Raw genomic sequence first — 22,040 nt, forward strand, 5'->3', positions numbered from 1 at the left:
GGGCGGTGGAACGAGCCGACGAGCCCGGGGAGGGGAAAGGCAGCGCTTGGTGTTCGGAGTGGGCTCCGGGCCCTGCCCGTCTTCCTCTGTTCTCACCTTGAATTGGTGAATCATTTCGTATTTATTTTACTCCCGATATCGCCTCGGTGACAGAAAACACGTTTCTACACTGAAATCCCTTCCCTTCCCTTCCCTTCCCTTCCCTTCCCTTCCCTTCCCTTTTTTCAAACGAGCACCTTCCATTCTAACATTTGTGGCCAGAGTTTTGTAAGGCCACAGCTATTTTGATTTTTGAGAGACCTTTTTTTGGTAAAAATGAAGCTATTTGTGATTTCTGGCACAGTCGCTGCCACGGAGGATGTTCAGCACCGCTTGCCAGAGAGCAAAAGGAGATGTGACATCCTCAGCTCTGTGTTTTCTCACTGGAATTCACCAAAATCTCTTTAGCTGACTAAAAGGGATGCTGCACAAAATGCTGCCTTTGAAGCCATTTTCATGTATCGGGCAGCAGGGTGGGAGAAATGAATATCTAGGGCTCTCACACAGCAGAGGGAGTTGCAATCCCCAAAGGAACAGGAGGCCAGGCCTTTTTATACATTTGTTTTAAAAATTATTTCTTGATTTGTTTTCCTTTCCCTTTATATCAGCAGGGAAAGAATGTCAGCCAAAACTCCTGAGGGAAGCTGAATCCTTCACATACCTCTCTTTTTATTTTTTTTTTTTTTTTAATTATTGTTAATAGAGTTTAATGAGGGAATTCAGCAAACACAGCAATGAAGGGCAGTGCCAGTGGCTGCATCAAGAGGGTCTGTGGGCACGGCATTGAGACTGAAATCCAGAGCAAGCAGCTCCTGTTTGTAGTGTTTCCTAATGCCCCAGACAGTGGTTTCCTTCTCATTTCCAAGCCAGCATAAGCCCAGAGCCTACTGACTTGGCACGTGGATCTCCTGAGTGAGGACAGGGATACAAGAGGAGATGTACAGGAGGAGCAAAGGCTTTAGAGAAACATTCCAGCAACATTGATATCCCGAGTTTTTTCTCTCTTGAGCAGAAGTTGCTGATGAGAAAGAGGAAAAGCTGTTACATCCTCCTTTGTTTCCAAATAAGTCACTTTTTCCTATGAGAGATGCATTTTTTTTGCTTTCAAAAATGCTGCCATAATCATCTGTCACGGCTATCTCCCAACACATCTTTTTTCACCATATTTTTAGCATTAGGACTGCACATGTAATAGATTATTCTCATGTTGTTTAGACTCAAAATATGGATCTTAGATGTCTGAAAAAGATAAAAATGAGTAAAACATTTAAAAATATTTTATTAGTGCCTGCGGACTGCAAAAAGACACTGTCTGACTTTCTTGATGTAAAAATATTTAATTTCTGCATCTCCACTTCTATATTTGATTCCAACACTGAAAAGAAAGAAAAAGTGATGGGTTTCGTTTATTATATAGATTATTTGCTATTTATTTGTTAATGCTATTATCAGATTCCTATCTCAAAATATTACTTTTTTTTTTTTTAATTAAGATAAAGGAGAGGAAAAATATCTCAGAAGCAAAGGGATGAAATCAGTTCCATTCTTTGCCATCAAAAGCCCTGCACAGTGGGATTAATTAGGTAAGTGGGTATAAACAATACAAGGAGGGCAGTGAACACAATGTTCAGAATCACTGCCTGGCTGTTATCTTTTCCTGCCATGATTTAAGCAGCTTCTTGAAATAAATCAGGGTGCCCCTACCATTACCTTGTCTGAAAGGCTGTTCCATATCTTCATCCATCCAGAAGTCAGAAACCTTATCATAATTGCCTGGCTTAGGGGAAATTACATTCCTTTGACCCTGGGCCAGTATTATCCTTTAACTTAAATACCTCTGTCTCTCCCTGGTATCTGCTCTTCCTATGCACTTAGAGAGAGCAATCCCAGTCAGTGCCCCTGGCACACTTTCCAGCTGTAATCTTATCCCCAAGGAGAGCTGTGTCCTGTTACAAAGGACAGCACATTTCAACACGTGTTGCATTAATCAAACTTACTGCAACAGAGGGACACCAGGAAACAAATATGTAAAATCTAAGATATTTTTGTTTCACCTATTCTGTACTAACAGACATCAAATAAACCTGAACTGAAAAGTGGCCCTTTTTTTCTACCCACGAGAAATTAACTTCAAGTTCCAACTTTAAATTGATATATTTTCTTCAACAAAGACAACAGGAAAGGATGAGGACAAATGATAACAGCTTTGGAGAGGTTATAGCAAGTAGGCATTTTTTTAAACACTTGCTTATGAAATCTTACTGACTTCCAGTCATCCAGAGCACAACTGCATCCAAACCTCTGCATCCAAACAGGCACCGTCTGATGTATTTCCTTGGCACACTCACAGATTGGACTGTAATATTCTGCAGGCCTAGAGTATGTTTATTCAAGGGTTTTACAGATGGCAAAAAACAAGTTGTAGGTATAGCAGCCAAATGAAGGTTTTGTTAGTGGATGATGATGCTTCCAATTGCAGGGCCACTCAGGATCTCAGCCATCACAGACTCCAGTTGGGCTACATGTTATACAATAAACAGCTGGTTTGTATGTGCAGGGTTTAGAGGGATTGTCCAATGGCTTATTAAAACATTATAATTCTCTGATAATTTCTCCATTGCTGTGCATGTGTTTTCTTAGGTATTTTTTAATAGCAAATTTCCACTTCCCTCAATGTGCTCTCACAATATTCCATCTGCAAGCAAGGCAAAGGGGTGCTTAAGTGTATGTCAGAGCAGTTTCATGTTTGAAGAGCAATTTAAAGTGAAATAACACAGAATGCTTAATATAGTTTATTTAGTCCAAGAACCAATTCTTGTTTGACTTCAGCATCTTAAGGTGGTAACACTTCCTGCTGAGGAGACTGAGATCACAGAAGTGTGAAGGCTACACAGTCATTGTGAGGAATGATTAGGGCAGGGAGGTTCACCATCTGTCAATTAATTTTTTCCTTTAAAAAAAGGCACCTTTGTTCCGTTGTTTCCCAAAGTCCACTATGAAACACTGCTCCCTCTTGAAGTGAAGGATGAGACACCTCACCCATTCTGTCCCCAGCCTGTCCACCCAGCTCTGCTGTAGGAGGGACCAGGACCTCTCTGTTTTGTGAAAGCTAAACATTCCCACTGTCCCTGAATGCAGCCATTAGCAGAGCACAGCTCCTCTTATAAACAGTGTATGGAAGGCTATAAACAAAGCCAGGGAAGTATATGTAAGGCTGCAAATAAAGCTATTTCAGGGCTACCTTTAGTTTAAACTACTGTTACTAACATTACTAACACCGTAGTTTTTTTCTGATTAGTATCTTTTATCTTTGTTCCTCTTAGCAAGAACACAGAGACTAAACAAATGGAAAAAGTCACTCATCTGGAAGCTCTGCAGTTTGCTGCTGTGCTGGAGACCTGTGTCGATCAGCTCGAAATTCTTGGATATATCATGCCAATTTCAGATGAGGAAAAGACTGACCTCAGCCACGTATGTGCCTATATCCCCCCCCGCTTAAAAAATTAATATCTTATTTTTTTCCTTTCCTTGTCTTTTACCAGCATTTTTAAAAATCAACTCAAGTATTTTTTCTGTAAATGCTCCATGACCCCTGGGTGAAGAAACACAATAGAAGTGCATGGATGACTGGTTTTCATGTTTAAACTGCGGCATCACTGAGAAGCCTTTGTCAAGACTTTGCAGAGGACCCTACTGACCTGTGATAAATTTTCTGGGCTAATGATTTTAAAGTCTCAGTTACTAGCAAAGGATTAGAGAAAAGGAAGCAAACCATATGTAGGTTCTTATGGAGATGCACAGCTATTTTAAAAGTAGAAGTGAATAGAATGTTTGAAAGTACTCAAACCCAGGGTAATTCTGTTCCTCTCTAAGTCCATGATGAAGTTCCTTTGTTCCCATAGACAACGCATTAAGAAAGATGCACTTCAAAATATATTAGTAACTACCCTTTCTCAGTGAACATTAATTATTAGTTGATTTCCAGTAGGCATTGCAACTAATAGGGTTTGGGCAGACATATGAAGAGAGAAGGCCTAATGCTCAGGCAGAGGTTTGTTGCTGTGGGGGAAGGTGTTGTGATGTTTCTGATGGCTGTTAGACATAGGAAACAGGACGGGACCATCCCGAGGGGTAACTGGTTCTAAGTTCTGTGGTCATATATTTCAAGTGACATAGCAGGCTGTTTCCAGTTTTAGCAGGTTTGAAATTCTCTTAAAATGAACTCAAGAAAAAAGTGTGAGAGCAGAATGAAATTAAAAACTGGGATCCGAGTTTTCATATCTAATGCTGTTCCCTCTGTCTAATGTATCACTTAAGAATGCCAGAGGAAGGTAAATAAACATGTTCTCTACGTGTTTCCTTGCCATACTACCTTTTCAAAAAACGCATTGCAAAGCAGAAGCAGCTGGAGTTACAGGGAATTTCAGGGCGGGAACGATGCTCAAACTGTGCCATAGAGGGCACTCCTCCCCTTAAAGACTCCTATGACCCAGCGTCACCTGTTCCCACAAAACGCTTCTCCCTCTCTCAGCTGATGGGAAACCTCTTTTGTGCCAGCAGCAAAACACAGAGCGTTTCTCTGGGACAGTAGGAGTTGTCCTTCCTCAGACACACAGACTCAGGCTGATAGACCTACTAAAAGCACACTTAAATTATAGAGAAGACACCTTCACTTTTCAATCACAAATGCTCATTTTTACCAAGTCACTGCTTAGAACACAGATTATATCTGCTTTATAACCCTAATTCTGCTCTTGAACATGCCAAAACAAATAGGGAAGGAAACAATTTAAAAACAAGAAAATGGCCCAGGGAAGTGACTTGCTAACCTTGGCGCTCTGTAATTTGCTATTCCTCCTCATTTCTCAGTTTCCACTTGCCTGTTTTCTTTGTATTTGTAGAAGACCTGTATTTGCAAAGCACCCTGGAGCTCTGTCAATCAAACAAATCAATGGCATTTTTAAAGACTGGCATCTAAATTTCAATTGATGGCATTTCTGAGAGGATTAATCACAGTGTTGGCCAGCATCTCACTGATTTTTCCAGATTAGATGCTCTTGTACACTGCTTCACACAGTCTCCCTCCCCCCGAGGGAGACAGCCTATTGTATTACTGTATTTTGGGCAACAGACAAGATTCTGTTAGGAGTTGGTAACACATGCAGTTTACAAACTTCTTGCTCTTACATGGATATTTGGTAATGTGTAAGTCCCTACTGTTTACAGACAATCCAGTTATTGCCTGTCTTGAACTTTCCCAGACATTAAAAAGCATCTGTCAGAATACTCATAAAATCTACATATTAAAGCAGTTTGTTTGCCAAAATTATTTCTTTCTGAAGTAGAGCCATCACCAGCCAGCTATTTAAACCCTTTTTTACTAATTAGCTATGTAATTTTCATTGGCCTGTGTATACTTTGCATGTGATTCATTTAATGTAAATTTAACTGTCCAAAAATTAAGCACATAGTCACTTAGCCTTCTTCTGCAGTCAGCGATGAGTCAGGCACTGCCAGAGGCTGATCCACCCCATCCAGAGTTGTCCAAGACACTCAGAAGGAAGCAGCCCTTTGCAGTACTCTCACAAGTAACTTGTCACACTTAACAAGTAACTTTTTGGAAGTACTAATGGCATCCACAGCTGCTGCCCTGACCACTTGTTTTTACTCTGCCCTCTCTGCACTCTGTTGGCACCAGTGTGTGTGTGTGTGTGGTTGTGGAAGAATCTGGACTGAGAACTGGTGCGGCTAAAAATAACCTTTTTTCCCCCTCCTTTTCGCTGGAAAATGTTTCATCACAGTGAGCTCTTTATCCACTTCCCCATGCAGGCAGGATGGGGAGCAGGCAGCTGTGGACTGAGATGGGGTTGGCAGTGACTGTGTTAGCTGGTGTCAGCAGTGCTGCTAGGAAGTGTTGAGCCACAGTGATGCTGGTAGGCAGGCAAAAAAATTTCTCTTTTAGTGTCCCAGAGTACACACCTGCATTCTCACCCATAGCACATCAAGCAGAGAAATTCCTGGAAGCAGAGAAATTCCTGGAAGCAAGAGCTTAGCCAACTTTATAATGTGCATTTTTGCTTTTTTAGGCCTTTTCCTTTTTTGATAAAATTGTACATAGCCACAAGATAACTTTCCATGAAGAAAGAGCTGCCAATATTTTGAATTCCATCTTTGAATTCATACTATACTTCCTCTGCTGTCACTCTCCCAAAAAACCTGCTAAGCAGATAGCTGATGTCTGTCACTTTTATTTCCACATAGCTCTAGTTATAACACTGATATTGTAGGCAAAGGTTGTGGTGACAGGCAGTGGGAAATGTCTAAGATGGAGAGAAGGCAGAGGGGAAACAGGCTAACAGTCTTCCAGTGCACCAAAGCTGCTGCAATAAAAGGAGGGTATGATTTGTTCTCTGTGCTACAGAGACCAGGATGACAAGCCAGGGCCTCAAGTGCTGCTGAGGAGAAAAGACTTTCTTATGGTAAAAATTGCTGAGAGGTGCTGGCACTGGCAGGAGGGTGTGTAGTCTCCATTGCTGGAGGCCATTAAGGACATGTCAGGAATGCCACAGTCTGAACCAGCATCTCTTGGAGCAGATGAATTCACCTTTGAGGCTTCTTCTAGTCCTGTCACTTAAGGGCTTTTGAGCCCATAAACATCAATAAACTACACTGTGTGCTCAAAGCTAAGCAACATAAATGTTTCTGCTCTTCTACTCCTTGCAGACTGTAACATCTTTCTTCCTCTCATATAACATTGCAGAGGGTTTATTTCTACTGCTCAGTGTGCAAGCAGGTCTCTTACTCCCTTTTAGACTGGCATCCAGGAAATGAAAGAAATTATAGAGACCCAGAAGGAGCTGGACATTAATGACCCAGAGCTTATGTCAGCAAGGCAAGAGAGTGAGGAAACAGTTACCTCCATGGCCCTGAAAAACACTGAACACGAGCAGCAGACGGGGAAAACTGAAGATGGGAAAAGCACCCATCAGCCTTCCAAAAGTGGCAGGAAACTCAGCGCTCTGACTGCAGAGAAGCTCAGAAAAATTGAGGCTGACAGGTGAGTGAAGCACCTATGAAGGATGCTCAGGTGTAAAGTCCTCAGTCTATCTCTTGAAAGCAAAATCAGTGCTGATGTTCTGGTACCTGGAGTCAGGTTCCCTTAGCAAAACCCAAAGGCAAGTGGGATATGAGCCTTCTCCTGAACTCACTCATTCTGCAGGGCAGAGTGTCTGTGGCACTTAAAACCGTTCTCCTTCATAGAACAGATAAGACTAAATATTTTCTTTCTTTTTTAAAACAAACTTTATTCCTGCACTTAATCCAGTGTCTTGATTTACAGAAATACCAGCAGCCTTTGGTTTAAAAGACAGACTGGGGAGCTGCCAAAATATAAGTGCCATATGCACCATGACATTCAATAAAATGGACAAGTTATTTGTTAAGATCAGCTTAGGGCTCTACTGGGATATTTTGGCATCCAGGTATCCCCCCACAGACACACTTATTTGCATTCCCAGGTCTCATTTTCCAGGATCCACCTATCTGTCACCACAACTGCAGGCCAGCAGCCTCCTTCCTAATGGCAGCACAGCCAGCACTTTTAAATTATAAACTTCAACCAACTCCTAATGCAGAGTTTTTCACATGTACAAGAAGCAGATACCATGGGAGAAGCACTCCTGGGTTTGAGAGGATGTAAGAACAGAAAAGGGATTTTTAATTTCCTTACCTTTATCTCTAAGCAGTAATGGATAAAGGTGCCAGACACTGTAGTACCAACATCTGTAATGTTGTGATCCTTTTGTTCCTGGCAGGCAGTATGCAAGTGATGTAATTACTGTCACTATGAAAAAGTTGCAGGAATCGGGAATATTTAATAGCCTAACAGAAGCTAATGAGAGAGAGAAGGAAAAAAAGAGCAAGTTTGATGACATCCTCATCAGGTCAGTGTTGTGTTCAGTTCATCTCTGCTAAACTGCTGAAAGCCAAACCCATTCCCACTCAGTACATGCTGAAAAGGAAGAAGACCTAGCAAAACCAAAATACAGAAGGGATTCTACTTTTTCAACTTGCATTGTTCTGCTTGCTTTACAAACTGCAATCCTTTCCACTTCAGAAAGAACTGATCTGAGCTAGGAATTGCCTGAGCTTTGACCACAGTGGACACCAGTGTCTGCATTAATGCAAATGCTGCCTCATTTCAATTAAAACATAATGTGATGTAGGAGCTCCCTGATCTTTAACTCCTGTCCACAGTGAAAGCCAGAGCAGCAGAGAATCTGTTCAAACCAGGGCCAGCAACATATGGCCTTTAGGTTATCTGATGCCCAGGAGAATCTGCTCTGACCCATATGCTAATTGGCTCCCCTTTCCCAGCAGCAGTGAGGGTTTAGCACAGATGGTGACAGAGGAGTTGTCTTATTTAGGGCTAATCCACCAGCCACTGCACTGCAGATCCTCTTCTGCCCCGAATCTTTCAGGGTACAGGTTTGTTATCATCTCAGCTCAAACTGGTGATTCCTTACCTCGAATTTCTGAGCACTAGAGGCTTAGAGTTTCTTTAGCACGCAAAACTCTGGTTCAAGCCCGAGACTGTCAGAGAGAATCACAGTCATCAGACAAGCATTTGACCACTTTAAAGCTACTTTGCTCTGTGTAGCAGCTCAGGCCCATTATTTAGGGTGCACGGCAAAGCTGCTCTAAGTCATGATTTATCATGAGCCCAACCTACTGGAACAGCTCCTGTGGTGGCTCAGGGGTCTGCCTCCAGGGCAAATCCCCAGCTTCCAGTGGAATGTGTGATTTCGAGCATGAAACCCATCTCTTCCATTGTCTAAAACCAAGGGATTTATTGTTTATCCATGAAAGGGACAAAAAGCAAAAATGAGAGTAGCAATTGGTTGTGGAATAACTGCCCAATACTGGAGGGCAGAAAGGAGCAGACAAATTACAATGAGAAAGTAAATAATGCTTTTTATTCCATTCTGTCAATCATATCCAGCCACTCTGTTCTTCTATACATTCTTTTCATGGAATGAACTTGATCTATCTTTCAGGATAATAAATATTTGCCTGGTTTTGTGTGAATACACTACTCTGAAAGGCATCTTCAGTGAAACTGGGACCCCTTATCAGGGGCTTTTGTTCATCAAAATCAAACTAGCTAAAGACTCTGGAAATCAAATGCACGTGTGATTGTAAGGTTGGGATAGGATACAAAATGTCAGGTGCCAACTGTGGTATTTACTGGTTTTAAATCAAATCATGAGCATAAAAGCTTGGATAAGTGCTCTGAGTGAAATAATAATATCTAAAACATTACTGAATCTGTTTTGTTTTAGACAGATGGTCCTCTCTGGCTTTTGGCCTTCACTCAGATCCCTTTCATGGATCTCAGAACCTGAGACAGTGCTTTTGGAAGATTTTAAGTCTAATATGAAAAAAACGTTCTCCATACATATAATGACACACAAGCTGGCACTGCTGCTCAGACACACTTCTGCACAGAATCAGGGATTTTTCTGCTGAAATGTAGAAACTGTGACTCAGTGACAGGCATCTTCCCTCTCTGCTATAGGAATTGCATCATCCTCAAGTCCACTCCAGGTTTTTAACAGGAGCATCCCCTGTTTTTTTGGCGCATTCTCCTTATCCTCCCCCTCCGCCTTGCTCAGTCTTTGCACCTCTTCTTTTGGGATTCACTGAACAAAGCAGTAGTTTTGGTGAGAAGTTTCTGTTTATCTTTCCACAATGTATCAGAAGACAGGAAGTTCCCTTTCTAGGTAAACAGCTCTTGTCTTTCTTGATATATTCAAGTGATTGTATTTTCCCATTCTTCTTCAGGGAGGAAGAAGGAAAGAAGGAGATAAAGTCACTCCAGAAACAGCTGCAAGATGTCAAGAGACAAACTACAAAAGAGCTTCAGGTGAGAGCACTTAGCACTGGGCATTGTGCCAGGGGGAAGCTGTTAGCAGGCTCAACTCTACTGCCCATGATCTAGTACTCAGGGAGGACCTGTGGCATACAGAATGATCCATCATTTAGAATTATAGAAGTAGAATTACTGCAATAAAGGTCTGCATTTGGAATTAGCCCACTAGTGATTTTGAGAGCAGTGTCCAGTGGTTTTCAAATGGGAGCTCAAAATGCTCATAATCATCAGAGAACATGATCAAAGTAGAATATCCTAAAACCACTGCTAGGAGTGGCAAAGCACAGATATCTGCAATCAGTGAGAAAAAGGTTATCTGCAGAAAACAGTATCTCAGGTTCTCTCATACTCATGCAGATGATCTGGCACAGACGAAAATGTGACAAAGAAGGAATGAGAAAGACAGACACCTTGTATAGGGGCAGGTCATTTTTCTACCTACATTTTTGTCTGGGGAAATGCCTTTATAGTATCTATTTTATTAGGCTTCCAGACATTAGAAAATCCCAAACAAGGGCAAATCAATGTTACTGCACATATGCTGTCACCTTGATCTTTCTGGAAAGCTTCAGCCCTTCTGTCTGCATCACGCAAACAGTGTGTGCACGAGCAGGAAATCTGGGGCATTCTGGAAAGGTCAGACTTGCTACACAAGTGCAGATCAATTCAGTGGCTTATCACTGGTCACTGTGATGCTCACCAGACAGCTCAGACTTGATGCTCCTGCAACATGGAAGCACAGCCTGGCCCTGCTGGGGCAGGAGATGGTGAGTGACATCAAAGGAGCAAAAGGCAGGCTGGGTCAGGGCTGTACAAGGGCTGGAGGGAGGAACAAGAATCTGACACTGTTCAGTAGTGAGCAAGAGGACAGCAAGAGCATCTGAGGAAAGAATTGGTGTCACTCTGGACAAAAGTGTAGACAGTAATCAAGCCAGGATATAGTTGATTACACAGAGGAATTTTAAGCTGCTGACATGCTGGTGAAGTTGGTTTGTAGAACATGAAGGTTTTGTGTTGGTGGCCTGGATGCATGTGCAATGAAAAGTTTAATTGTAAATACAGGATGGTTGTAAAAACATGAAGGATCTTTTTTTGCTTCTGCACATTGTCCCTTCTCAGTCAGACTGATGGCTCCCGAGGAGTTTCTGTTCTCCCACTCCCCAAGCCAGTGACTGTGATGAGGGAGTTCTCCTTCTGTGTAGTGCTCCCTGAACCTCACCACATCTGTGCATACAATAAATGTACCCAGTCCTGGTTTAATGCCTTCCCAAGGTCTGGTATATGGGGGGCTGTAACCATCCCATCTTGCACCAGCAGCAATGTCCTGCCACTGTGCAGACAAGGGGCACTTCTCTGTGTCCTGACCTGCACCCCTCCTACCTCTTGCAGTCATAAGAACGTGCGTAGCTTCCGTGCCCAGGGGAGGCTCTTCTCCTTGTTCTTTCAGTGCTAATCAGTTCTTGGGTTTTGCCTCATCAAGTGGGATCTGCACTCATCTGGTATTTAATATTTTAAGCTTAAAAGTCTTTTTCTGGGCTTCCTTATAGTTTCAGCTTTGATAACAAATCAAAGACAAGACTACTTTCAAGTACTGCTTTCCTCCTGTGCCAAAAATAATGGTGTCTCACTGCGTCTTCCAAGGGAGAGTAATTTCTGTTTGCTTCATATGGGATTTTCCTGTAGGCAGTTTTACAGACACTTGCATGATTTGTCACCTTGCCAACTAATTAAAAACAAAAATACAGCTTGCTGATTTTGGAGTACTTTGAACAACAATAATAATGCACAGACCTGTAGACAAAAGCCTACATGGCTGTCTCCAGCCTAGTGGATGAGAAAACAAAAGACAGCAAATCTAATCTTGGAACCAGAAAAACATGGCCTTTGCTTCACTCATGTTTCCTGTGCATATGTATTTTCATCCTTGCTACCTCTTAATGAGATGCTAATTAATACCTTATTAGCCTGCTCAGCTTATTTTTCTTTCTAATGGAACACAAATCAAATGCTAAATGTCTTTGTTTTGTTTTCTTTCCCCTTGGAAAGCACTGACATCTGTAAAGGAGCTGAAATGATCTGTCTGGTTTTGCTCTTACCCCAGCGTGCAGGAGTGGCATCGGTAGCTCAGGTTTGGCTGCAGGGTTCTGTTTGCTGCTGCAGTGTTCATTTTCTAGTTTGTGTAAAAATACTCACTTTCTTGGGTTTCCTGGACAAGTGATGGCAGTCTGTACAGGTTTTGAAACAAATTAATATATGGAATTATACACCTTAACATAAAATTTAGGAATGTAAACTTTAGCATTCCTGTACTGCTCTTCGCCCAAAAACTTATGTCCTGCAGGTTTTGTATACACTCGTGCCATACATGTGTGGAAGTAGTGGTGTAATTTTATAACAGGCAGCAATATTGCAGCTACCAACCAGACAGGAATCCAAGCCATTGCACCACGGTACCAGTGAAAACAGGTCCATAACTTCAATTCCATGTGGGCTGTCATAACACATCCAGCTCCACTGTATCAGTGCCCCACTCGGCCGTGCTTTTAGCAGTATGACTAAAACCCATCATGTTTCCTCTCCCAGGAAATGCATCAGTGGAGTGTTCTAGGGAATGTATTAAACATATATGCACACCCACTGGTGCATGTTTCTACTGGAGGAATGCACCAGGTGATTCCAGTAGAAGGCACAAGGTTTGTGATGGTCCTGAGCTTCTGTGTGACTTCATTCCACTGCTGGCAGAGCCCTAAGGAGAGCAGCGGGACCCAGAGCTGGTGCACCAGATCCAAACCTGGCTCCAGAGGGGCAGGACTTGCCACAGGAGTGCTGCTGCCAAGAGGTCCTGCTCCCTCTGCAGCTGCCCCTCACCAGCTCTCTCCCACAGTTGCTGGTACCGAAGGTGAGCTGGCAGAGGGCTGCAGCAGCTGTTCTGTTGAAGCTGGGTGACCTGCCAGCCCCTCTGTCCTTTGGGCCCTGACATTCCTTGGGGGTGTGCGGCACGGGGATGTTCTGGAGCTGGGACAGAGATGCAGGCTGTGATCTTATTGAAGTGTCTGTAGGGCCACACGTTGTGGTTTCAGGGGGAGCAGGTCCAGGCTGCAGCAGGTGTGCAGATCTAAGCGTATCTCCAGGCTCTGCAAGCTGAGATGCTGCAGCTGCCAGTGAGAGGCTTGAGCTCCGAGGCACTGGGTGTGGGAGCAGAGGCAGCCGGGCTCCCCAGCGGGGCTGCCGGCAGGAACACAGCACCCCTTCCCCTGCCAAACGGCAGCAGGGGGAGTGCTGCTGGCGGCAGGGGGCTCATCTGACTGCTGGGGAATTCCTCAGACTGTTTACTCCTGTTGGCTACTTTTGTAATCAGCTGTATTTCAAATGACTGTAAACACTAATTGCTGTGGAAGAGCTGGGAGATCTTGGTGGCACTTACAAGACAGATAAATTAAAGTAAATGAAAACACAGGAGCTCAGATAAGGTCTCCAGCTAAGTGCAGTTGTTTTTGTGGCCAAACAGCATCTGTGGGGCAGACTCCTGTGGCACCGGGTGACAGCAGACAGGCCTCTGAACTGATGTCTGTGAGCTGAAAGATCAGAGAAAATCAGCTTGTTTACCTGCTTGTGAAGCAGACTGGCTCCTGACAACTATTTCCTGGGTTTTGATCTTGGTCTCTGACAGTTTTCTGATAGTTTTGGACACGAGGAATGATTTTGCATCTTTGGTTTGGCAGATTCAACACTGAAGTCAACCCAAATAAGCAGCCCAGAGATTTACTGCATCAGCTATGAAAGCGTTCCATGTCCTGGCGGGGACCTTTGCTACGATAAACCAGAACGAGTAAATATTAACTCATTTTCCCAGTGCCTGTCCCTGAAGTTCAGGGAACAGCACACTCTGCAGATGGTGCCCACAGCTTATGGGCATTTACTGCTGCATTTACTCCCTGCAGCTGAACACTGAACATGCCCCAGATCTGCAGTGCCAGGTCCAGCAGCAGGAGCTGCCCCCATCCCTGCAGACAACTTTCCCTCTCCAGAGGGACATTGCTGTAAACCACCAGAGGGGTTTTGCATTTCACTTCCAGAGGGGTTTTGCATTTCACTTCCAGAGGGGTTTTGCATTTCACTTCCCGTCTGCTTTGGGTTGTGTAACCAAGCCCCCAGACTCTCCACCTCTGACCAGGATGTTTTACAACACCGCAGACCAAATCCAAACCACAAACATGCCATACAACAGCGAAAACAGAGCAGATGGGCCCCCATCCCAGCTGAGACCTGGGGCACTGGAATCAAAAGCACTTTTTGCATTGCTCAAATATGAAATGAAAAAGAAAATAACCTGGTGAAATGTTCATGCTCTTCTCAATTCTCTGAGTGCTTTGTAACCTAGGCTGAACCCTTCTTTTCTGGCCTGTTTGCAGATCTTTGGCAGATAGGAGTAACACACTGACATCAGCAACACTTGACTTCCCAGAGGCTCAGCACCACAAAACATTGTTTTTGTTCCATTAGCATCTCCCCGTTCTCTCTGCCAGCCCCTCAGTTTAGACACGATTACACCATGACCCAGGATGACAATCTCAAAATAGAGTGGTGCGCTCACCTCCCATGTCTACTGAGCGGGAACACAACCCCTCCCAACAGCCACTAAAATTCCATGCCAGGGAAAATAAAAGCCATTACCAGAAGCCTTAATAGGGCACAAACAGCTCATGTCTGTAGCTGTCTGCAGTCGTATGATGATGTGTCTGTAAAACAGTATCTGATGTTGGAAACCTTCAAAAGCTTGAGAATGTCTGACCTTTGAACCCACAGAACACCATCACCCAAGGGCCCCAATTGTCCTGAGCCTCATAAATGTACTTTACTCTTCCTAACTATGTCAGAAGTAAGGACTTTCCTTTTAGCTGCTCCAATCTCTTCTTATAAGGAAACCTTTTCCAAATGAGTCATGCTGCCGAGGCTTTCAAACACAGCACTGTTGAGCTGGCTTCTTCCTGTGGCATTTTTCCATGTTTACACAGCTAAGGAACGTGAGGTACTTCAGAGACAAGATATGTGGGGCTTCAAAGGGTTTAAATGCCAGCACTTTAGTATTTCATCTTCAGCTGTGAGGTTTGGCTGATGAATATGAAACCCACCGCAGCATGGCAGGAAAGCAAAGAGAAACGCTGGGACAGAGCAATTGGGTGCCAAACTGGAGGCGCTCACGTTGATCCTGCACAATTGCACAGGAGGCTTTGATGACCTTCTTAACTCTTGATACAAAAGTCTAGAGTTTTTCATTTTACAGGCGGTTCTTCCAAGTTCCAGCCCCAGAATTATGAACTTTTATCTGTTACTGAAAGAACCTAATTAAAAAGGAGTAAACAAAACAGCAACCCTAAATCAAGCAAATGTGCTTTGCTTCCTAAGCATGCTCCAAATGCTGGACAAACCACTCAGGATTCTTGTCTGTGGGGGAGCTCTGGAGAGCAGAAAGGGAAAGCTCAGCTCCATCACAAAACAAGGCATGGGGAGAGGCTGGGAGCTCAGAGCCAGTTTTTCCTTGATACTTCTTCCTTGCCCCAGCTGTATGTTTTTATAACAAAGTGGGCACCATCTACCTGGTAAGATTTCAAGAAATAACTTTAAACATACAAGCAAGACAGGATAAGATTTGCACCTGTTCCTAAGTTTGAGTTTATACTGATGCTGCATAACCAGAGAAAAATGAATCCAAGGAATAGAGTATACTTTAGGATGACAAACTTTGGCTTATGTGGGGCTGAGCCATTATCCTCTTACAGATGCTCTCTCACTGAGATGGTCTAATCCAAGAGGTTAGTAAAAGTAAAGCCTAGCTTTAAGTGGCTAAAATTATGTGGCTTCTTTCATGTTTATACTAAGCATGTCTGAATCCATTTCTGCACCAGAGACCAGAAGGCCTGGCCTCTTGTCCCACTCTGTTCATCACTCCACTGTCTCCAGAGGTAATCACTACTTGCTGATGGGTTTATTGCTGTCTATATGGGCTACAAATCAAACTAACCTTCGAAGCAGAGGCTGAAATGGAGCAACATTCAGGGAAAGCGTGAAGCCTGTAGCCTTGTCTCTTCTGAGTTTATCAGGGAGTGGAGAGATTAAGAGACAGTGAGCTGACCTCAGTCTCCAGGCTTGCTTTTGTGCTGCTTCTGTCTCCACCAGAACCGAGATAAGATCATTGATCGCCTCAAAGACAAACTCCAAGAGAAGACGGCCAAACTGGACACAGAGAGCTCCTACATGAAGAAAGACACAGACCTCCAGATCCACCAAACCCAGAAGAAGTGCAGCAAGGAAGAGAACGCCCTGAACAAGGAAATCCAGGTAAGCCCTTCCCCATGGTCCTTACTGGAAGGCATCTCCAGCCAGTAGGGGGGAGAGCCCTCCCTCGGCTCCCCAGATGCCCTTCCTGTTCTCCCTCATAGTCACCAGCACAACTGTTTGAACTGGATCAGGAAACTCATTGGGATTAGAAACCCTTATCTTTTCCACTGCTTCTCTGTATGGTCCTGCAAACACCAACAGAATGTCGTGGCTGCAGGAGACACTGAATGCTTAAAGTAATGCCATTGTCACAAAACCAGACCCATAAGTATGTCCAAAGTGGTAGTTATAAGGGTATTTAGCAACACAGGCAGCCAGAGCTCCCAGCACTGCCCTCATCAGACTGTGCTGATAGAGCTGCTCATGTGGACAGAAGGTGAACTGGACTAGAAAACTGTTTTGGTTTTGCAAGCATCTTTTTTTGACCGATCAAGATCTGATCTAATTGTCCCTATTTCATGGATGGCCCAGGGGCAAGAACTGCCTCAGTTAATTTTGTCACTGGAAAAAATGTCTGTGGGCTACTCAGAGCTCCCGCACTCTTAACTTGGCTTTCAGCAGCACTGTGTTACACACTAATTTTGTCCCACACATTTTCTGTCTGCACTGATCACAGAACTTTAAGAACAGAACTGATGAGGAGATTCAACTCCACATGGAGACTGAAAATTTCCTCAGGCAACAGTATCAGGTATGTGTGACTGTCAGCTAATGCTTAAAATACCGAACTATAAACATTTCATCCTCAATTAATGACTAAAGGAAAACAGTTATTGGTCCACAAATGTACCAGGTTCATGGCTGCTGCAGTTAGAATGATTACTTATCCTCATGTCTTAATTAACCCAACTCTCCCAGAAGTCAGATTTGCTACAAATAGATACATTTCCTTAAAATTAGGGTTCATGTAATAATTGGCCTTGTTCATTCAGGTGTCGCAGATTTTTCCTCCCTCAGATAGTCGTATTTGGCTAACTGGAATGTTATTTAGACCTTCCTCGGCAGTATCTGGGGCTCCCAGCTCCTCGGGGAAGAGCACTACTGCCCAAGGGCTGCACAGAGGGGACACTGAGGAGGGAACGACACAAACTGCCAGACCAGTTTTGCCTTATCTTTATCTAGGGAAGAATCAGGGTTGGAGAATTGCTAACCCACAGCTACTGTGCACATTCTCAGCAGTAACCAACCATGAACGTCCCCGTGGTGTTAACATTGCAAAGCCTCTCATAAATGATATGACTGGAAGAAAACCTGTACTACTGCAGGGTACCTGACATCACTGCCAGTACAAAATTTAATAGGAGATAATATATTTTCTAAAATGCAATTTGAGTGCAAACCAGTGCTGTATCTTGTGAGCAATTAAACACTGCTCTGTACCCCAGAGCCTTGCTCTGATCAACGCTCACAGCGAGGGGACTGCCCAAGTCCCCCCTGCAGCCTGTCTGACCGGCAGCTCACACAGCAGCTGGTGGCTTTGCAGGGGCCCGCAGAGAGGAGGGTGACCGTGCCCTCCATCTCCCTTGTGTGTCCAGCTGTGATGCCGTAATGAGATTGATGCTTTTCCTCAGATTATTTTTCCATGGAAGCAATCACGGTTGTTGCTATGGAGAAGTCATTGGTGAATGGCAGGAAGTCATCTGTGTGACTGTTTCAGAAACACCTGCCCTATTCACGAGTGAGACAAAGCCAAGTTCACAACCTGAAACGGCGTGAAGTGCTGTCCCCTGGGACCTTATTCCTAGTGCTTAATCCAGAAAGCAGACAGGGAGTCAGGCAAAAGAAACGATTTCCCTCTGCCAAATTGTTTTTTAACCCACCCCCTCCCTCTGTATACACAAAGAATGGCTTCTGGTTGTCTCTTGCTTCACCAGGACTGACTGTGCACAAAACTAACCCCCAGTGCTTCTCCAACCCCCATGTACCCCTGAAAGCCTGACCCAGTCTCCTCATCTCCTGCCAGCAGCAATTTATCCTGTATCCAGTAATTTTGTCCTAGGGGCTTGATCCTTCCAAGATGAGAAGCAAACACTGTCTGTGCGCCATTTACAGGACTCTCATCACATTCCTGAGAGCAGGCCACGTAATAGCAGCAAACCTCTCACCTGTGCACTCTTTGCACCGTGCTGAGCACCACTTTCTCCCCATGCAGATGGTGGAAGAGAAGCTGGAATACTGGATGGAGAAGTATGAAAATGACACCAACGCGAAAGAAGGGGAACTGGATGACCTAAGAGCATTGAAGGCAGAGAACTTGGAAACAATGCAGAAATTTGCCAAGGAGGTAAGACATGAACAGCATCTCAGTGCTCAGCCATGCAAAACTGCACTGGGCTTTTTCCTGCCCTCACTCAGATAAGGAATCAGGACCATGGGAAAAAAATAAATCAGTAACTTTGAGGCACAGGGTGCAATTATAAACACTGGTCCTGGGAAGGCAGCGACTGAGATGTCATCTTCCATTTGCCACCTGTGACATCAAGGAGGGATGATGATATTTCACCTACAGCTACTTCACATAACGGCAAGTACTGAGAGAGCTACTGACAGCATTTGTGAGGGGCAAAGACACTGTCCCATCCCATCGGTACATCTCACCTTGGTCTGCTGCCTTAGTCTGAACAAATCTGCTTCTTCCAGCTCCTTCTAGCAACATCAGGGTAAAACAGGCTGGGACTGGAAAAGGCAGCTCATCCCTTCCTGCAGACACACATTCCCAGATGCACAGTGCTGTTATCAGGGAGCTGATTCCAGTTAGAACCATTCCTACCCCACACTGGGTTCTTGTTTAACTGCTGGGCTCTGATCACAGTGGAACAGCAGCACAGGGCAGGGAGAAGTGTCTAGAAAATGTGTGTTTTAAAGCCAGAAGGAATTAACTTGTAATCATTCCTTACCGTCAGTGGGTCTGAGATGATGGGACAGGATTTGATGTTTTCCTGCTTGTGGGCTCATTTTTCACTCTGCACTGTCATCTCAGAGTCCCAAGTGTGTTTGTACATCCTCTGCTGCTTAGCCCGAGGGACCACACGTCCTCCCCACCACCAGCTGTTGCCTGGGACGCCATCAGAGAGCCATTTTAGAGCACGGGATCAGGGGGTTAATTACACCCAGGCCTTGAGAGGTTCCACTTTGGCTGCAGCTCCAAGTGCCTGAGGACTGACAGTGGTAATGAGCAACATTTGCCATCTGGATTGAGGAAGGATCAAACAAAGGAGGTTGGGGAGGGAGGTCCACACTCACACATTACCCCTGTGCTGCCCTGGAGCTCCCTGGTGCACAGAGTGGGGACCCACAGGCCTGAGCAGTTCTGGCAGAGCTGTGGGAAGTGAGTGGCAAGGACAAGACCCGTAGGCAGCCAGAGGAGAAGAATCCTTGCACCCAGGTGAGCCCTGCCCTGGCAAGTGGCTGGGCACAGTGAGCCTCAAAGGCTGGCCCTGCAGTTTAGGGGATGTGTTTGTCATGTGGCTTTTGCCACCCCTGTGCATTCTTGCAGTGCCTGTTGTTCGAGGAAACCATCATCACTGACCGGACAGAAAAGAAGAACAGAAAAGAACAACGAGAGCAGGAAGCCCTGGAGCTGAAGAGCGCCCTGAAGGTAAAGGGGAGCAAAGCTGAGGTGGTGCTGCTCCAGCAGCAGCTGGGAGTTAATAACCTGTGCCACAGGTTTTGTCCAGGCAGAAAATGCCCAATAAAGTTGGCTGGTGTGGGGTGGCACAAGCAAAGGACAGAGCCTGTCCCTTTCTGACTCAGAACCTGCAGCTGGCTGCAGGTTTGAGATGGGAGCCAAAGGGGAGAAGCCAGTCTGCTGGAATGATCTGGGGCTGCACCCATTGCATCAGCCCCACTGCATGGGTGACACAGGGAGGGCCATGGGGCAGTGTCCCTGCTTGTCCCTTGCCACCAGCCACAGGTGGCCTGTCCCAACTGTGGGTGCCTCCAGTGCCACCAGCAAGGCCCGACGGCTGCTGTGTGGGCTGGGGGTTCCCTCCTGTGTCTGGGGAGCACAGGACAGACTCTCTGGCATTGAGCTGTACCAGATACCCTGGCAAGAAATTTCCCCTGAGGCCTCTCTCTCTCACTTCCAGCTGCAGGCCTGGTGGAAAGGCATGATGGTCCGCAGATTCCTTGGCCCCTACCAGGCCCTCGAGAAGCTTCTGAAGGAACAGACAGCAGTGCAGACAGACACAGAGAAGGAAAAATCTGGAGGAAAGAAAAAGTAAAGAAAGTGCCCACAGATGTGCTCCAGGTCTGTTGCTGGGCAGAGCACTGTAGTCTGTCCGGCAGGACAAGATAAACCATGTAACAGAGCTCAGGCAATTCTGGACAACACAGTTCATGACTGACACAGTTAAGGTGCAGCTGCATAAAGATCTTGAAGCTGCCCTTGTACAGCTGAAAGTTTCTCCAGCACAAAGGGAATTTGCATCAAAGCAGTGAGAAACACTATACCCCCCGCAAGAGCTTCAGGGGAACGAGTGGGAGGTAATCCTGTCACCAGCCCAGTAGCTCACTGGCATGGGATGCTCTGCACCCAGAAACTCCTCTGAGCCCTCAAAGCACTGGCCGTGGCTGGAGTGCTGGTGTTTGCCGTGGGTCAAGGGAGGTTGAGGCACCCACGTCTGGGCTCCAGCCATGCTCTCCCTGCCACAGTGCCTGTGCCAGGTCAGCCAGGGAGAACATGGGCAGTTTGCAGTGTGAACACAAGTGCAGTCACAGCACACAGGTTTCCACTCCCATAGCCCTGCACAGTGTCAGCACACAGACAAAACAGCTCCTTCTCACCAAGGGGAGGAACAATGGGAAAAGACAGATGGACCTGCTGCCTATGGGAGCTGGTCTGTCACACTGTCCCCACCGCCCCAGCATCCGTCCCTGCTCAGCGAGATGGGGCTGTAGGCAGGGAGCAGATCAGCTGGGGAGCAGAACCGCTTTGTAACTGAGAGGCCAAGAGGGGAACCCCTTCTCCTGACACCACTGTCAGTCAGTCACGTGCAGGTCTGAGCAAAAAGCCCTGCAGCTGAACTGGCTCGTTTCTGACTCTCCCAATGCAGGAGATGAGCCTAAACCATTCAGTCTGCTCTGCTCTTTGTGACCAGCCTGTGCTGGCCCCATCCAAACATCCTCGTGTCTGAGCTTAACTGAGAGTGAGATGAGCAGAGAGCCTCTGGCTCAGAACTCTGAACAGGAAAAGGGGCTGGTGCCCAACTGTCAGGCAGAGTTTACTGTCCAGGAGCGCTGCAGTTTCAGATGCTTCAGACAAACCTGCGTTAGGAGTACCGGTGTTCCCGCTGGAGCAGGGCCGCTTGCTTGACACCTGAACATGTTCCCATTCCAGCACTGGTACCAAAGCTGTGAACAACTGCACTTGCTCCCCATGGTCCCCACAGAGTGCTAAGAACAAGTGCAGTGTCGAGCCAGAACTGTGCTTACACCCCACTGCAGGAAATGCCTCAGTGGAGCCCCGGGAGTTGTTCCTAATTTTAACTCCTCCTTTTCACGCGCTGCTGACTCAGTACATTTCACCACGGACTACTGCCTTCCATATGTGCTGCATGTTAACAGGTGACCTTCTTGGGTGGAAGTAATGAAGTTGATCACAAACTCTCCAGAGGGTCTGAGCAAAGGAAAAAGCAGGATAGGATGGGAGGGGGTGGTAGGCAGCAGATCCCTGCTGTTTATATCAAACTCCAGACACATTTTAGTAATGCAGCCAAACACCTGAAATCTG

General features: G+C 45.4%; 1 protein-coding gene across 2 annotated transcripts in view; it reads left to right on the plus strand.

The window, feature by feature from the left end:
* Positions 1-20,629, plus strand: part of IQCG (IQ motif containing G) — a 21,564-nt gene extending 935 nt beyond the window's left edge. For both annotated transcript variants that reach the window (XM_027884112.1, XM_027884113.1), the window contains exons 2-11: positions 1,533-1,622; positions 3,367-3,510; positions 6,852-7,096; positions 7,854-7,982; positions 9,883-9,964; positions 16,148-16,309; positions 16,926-17,000; positions 18,462-18,593; positions 19,806-19,907; positions 20,398-20,629. In XM_027884112.1, the coding sequence (XP_027739913.1) occupies positions 3,385-3,510; positions 6,852-7,096; positions 7,854-7,982; positions 9,883-9,964; positions 16,148-16,309; positions 16,926-17,000; positions 18,462-18,593; positions 19,806-19,907; positions 20,398-20,532 (1,188 nt within the window). In that variant the 5' untranslated portion in view covers positions 1,533-1,622; positions 3,367-3,384 and the 3' untranslated portion in view covers positions 20,533-20,629. The remainder of the gene's footprint in view (positions 1-1,532; positions 1,623-3,366; positions 3,511-6,851; positions 7,097-7,853; positions 7,983-9,882; positions 9,965-16,147; positions 16,310-16,925; positions 17,001-18,461; positions 18,594-19,805; positions 19,908-20,397) is intronic.
* Positions 20,630-22,040: the final 1,411 nt, after the last annotated feature.

This window comes from Empidonax traillii, unplaced genomic scaffold (genome assembly GCF_003031625.1).
Source record: "Empidonax traillii isolate 1590-97213 ecotype Southwest subspecies unplaced genomic scaffold, ASM303162v1 scaffold138:size3245559, whole genome shotgun sequence".
Lineage (NCBI taxonomy): Eukaryota > Metazoa > Chordata > Aves > Passeriformes > Tyrannidae > Empidonax > Empidonax traillii.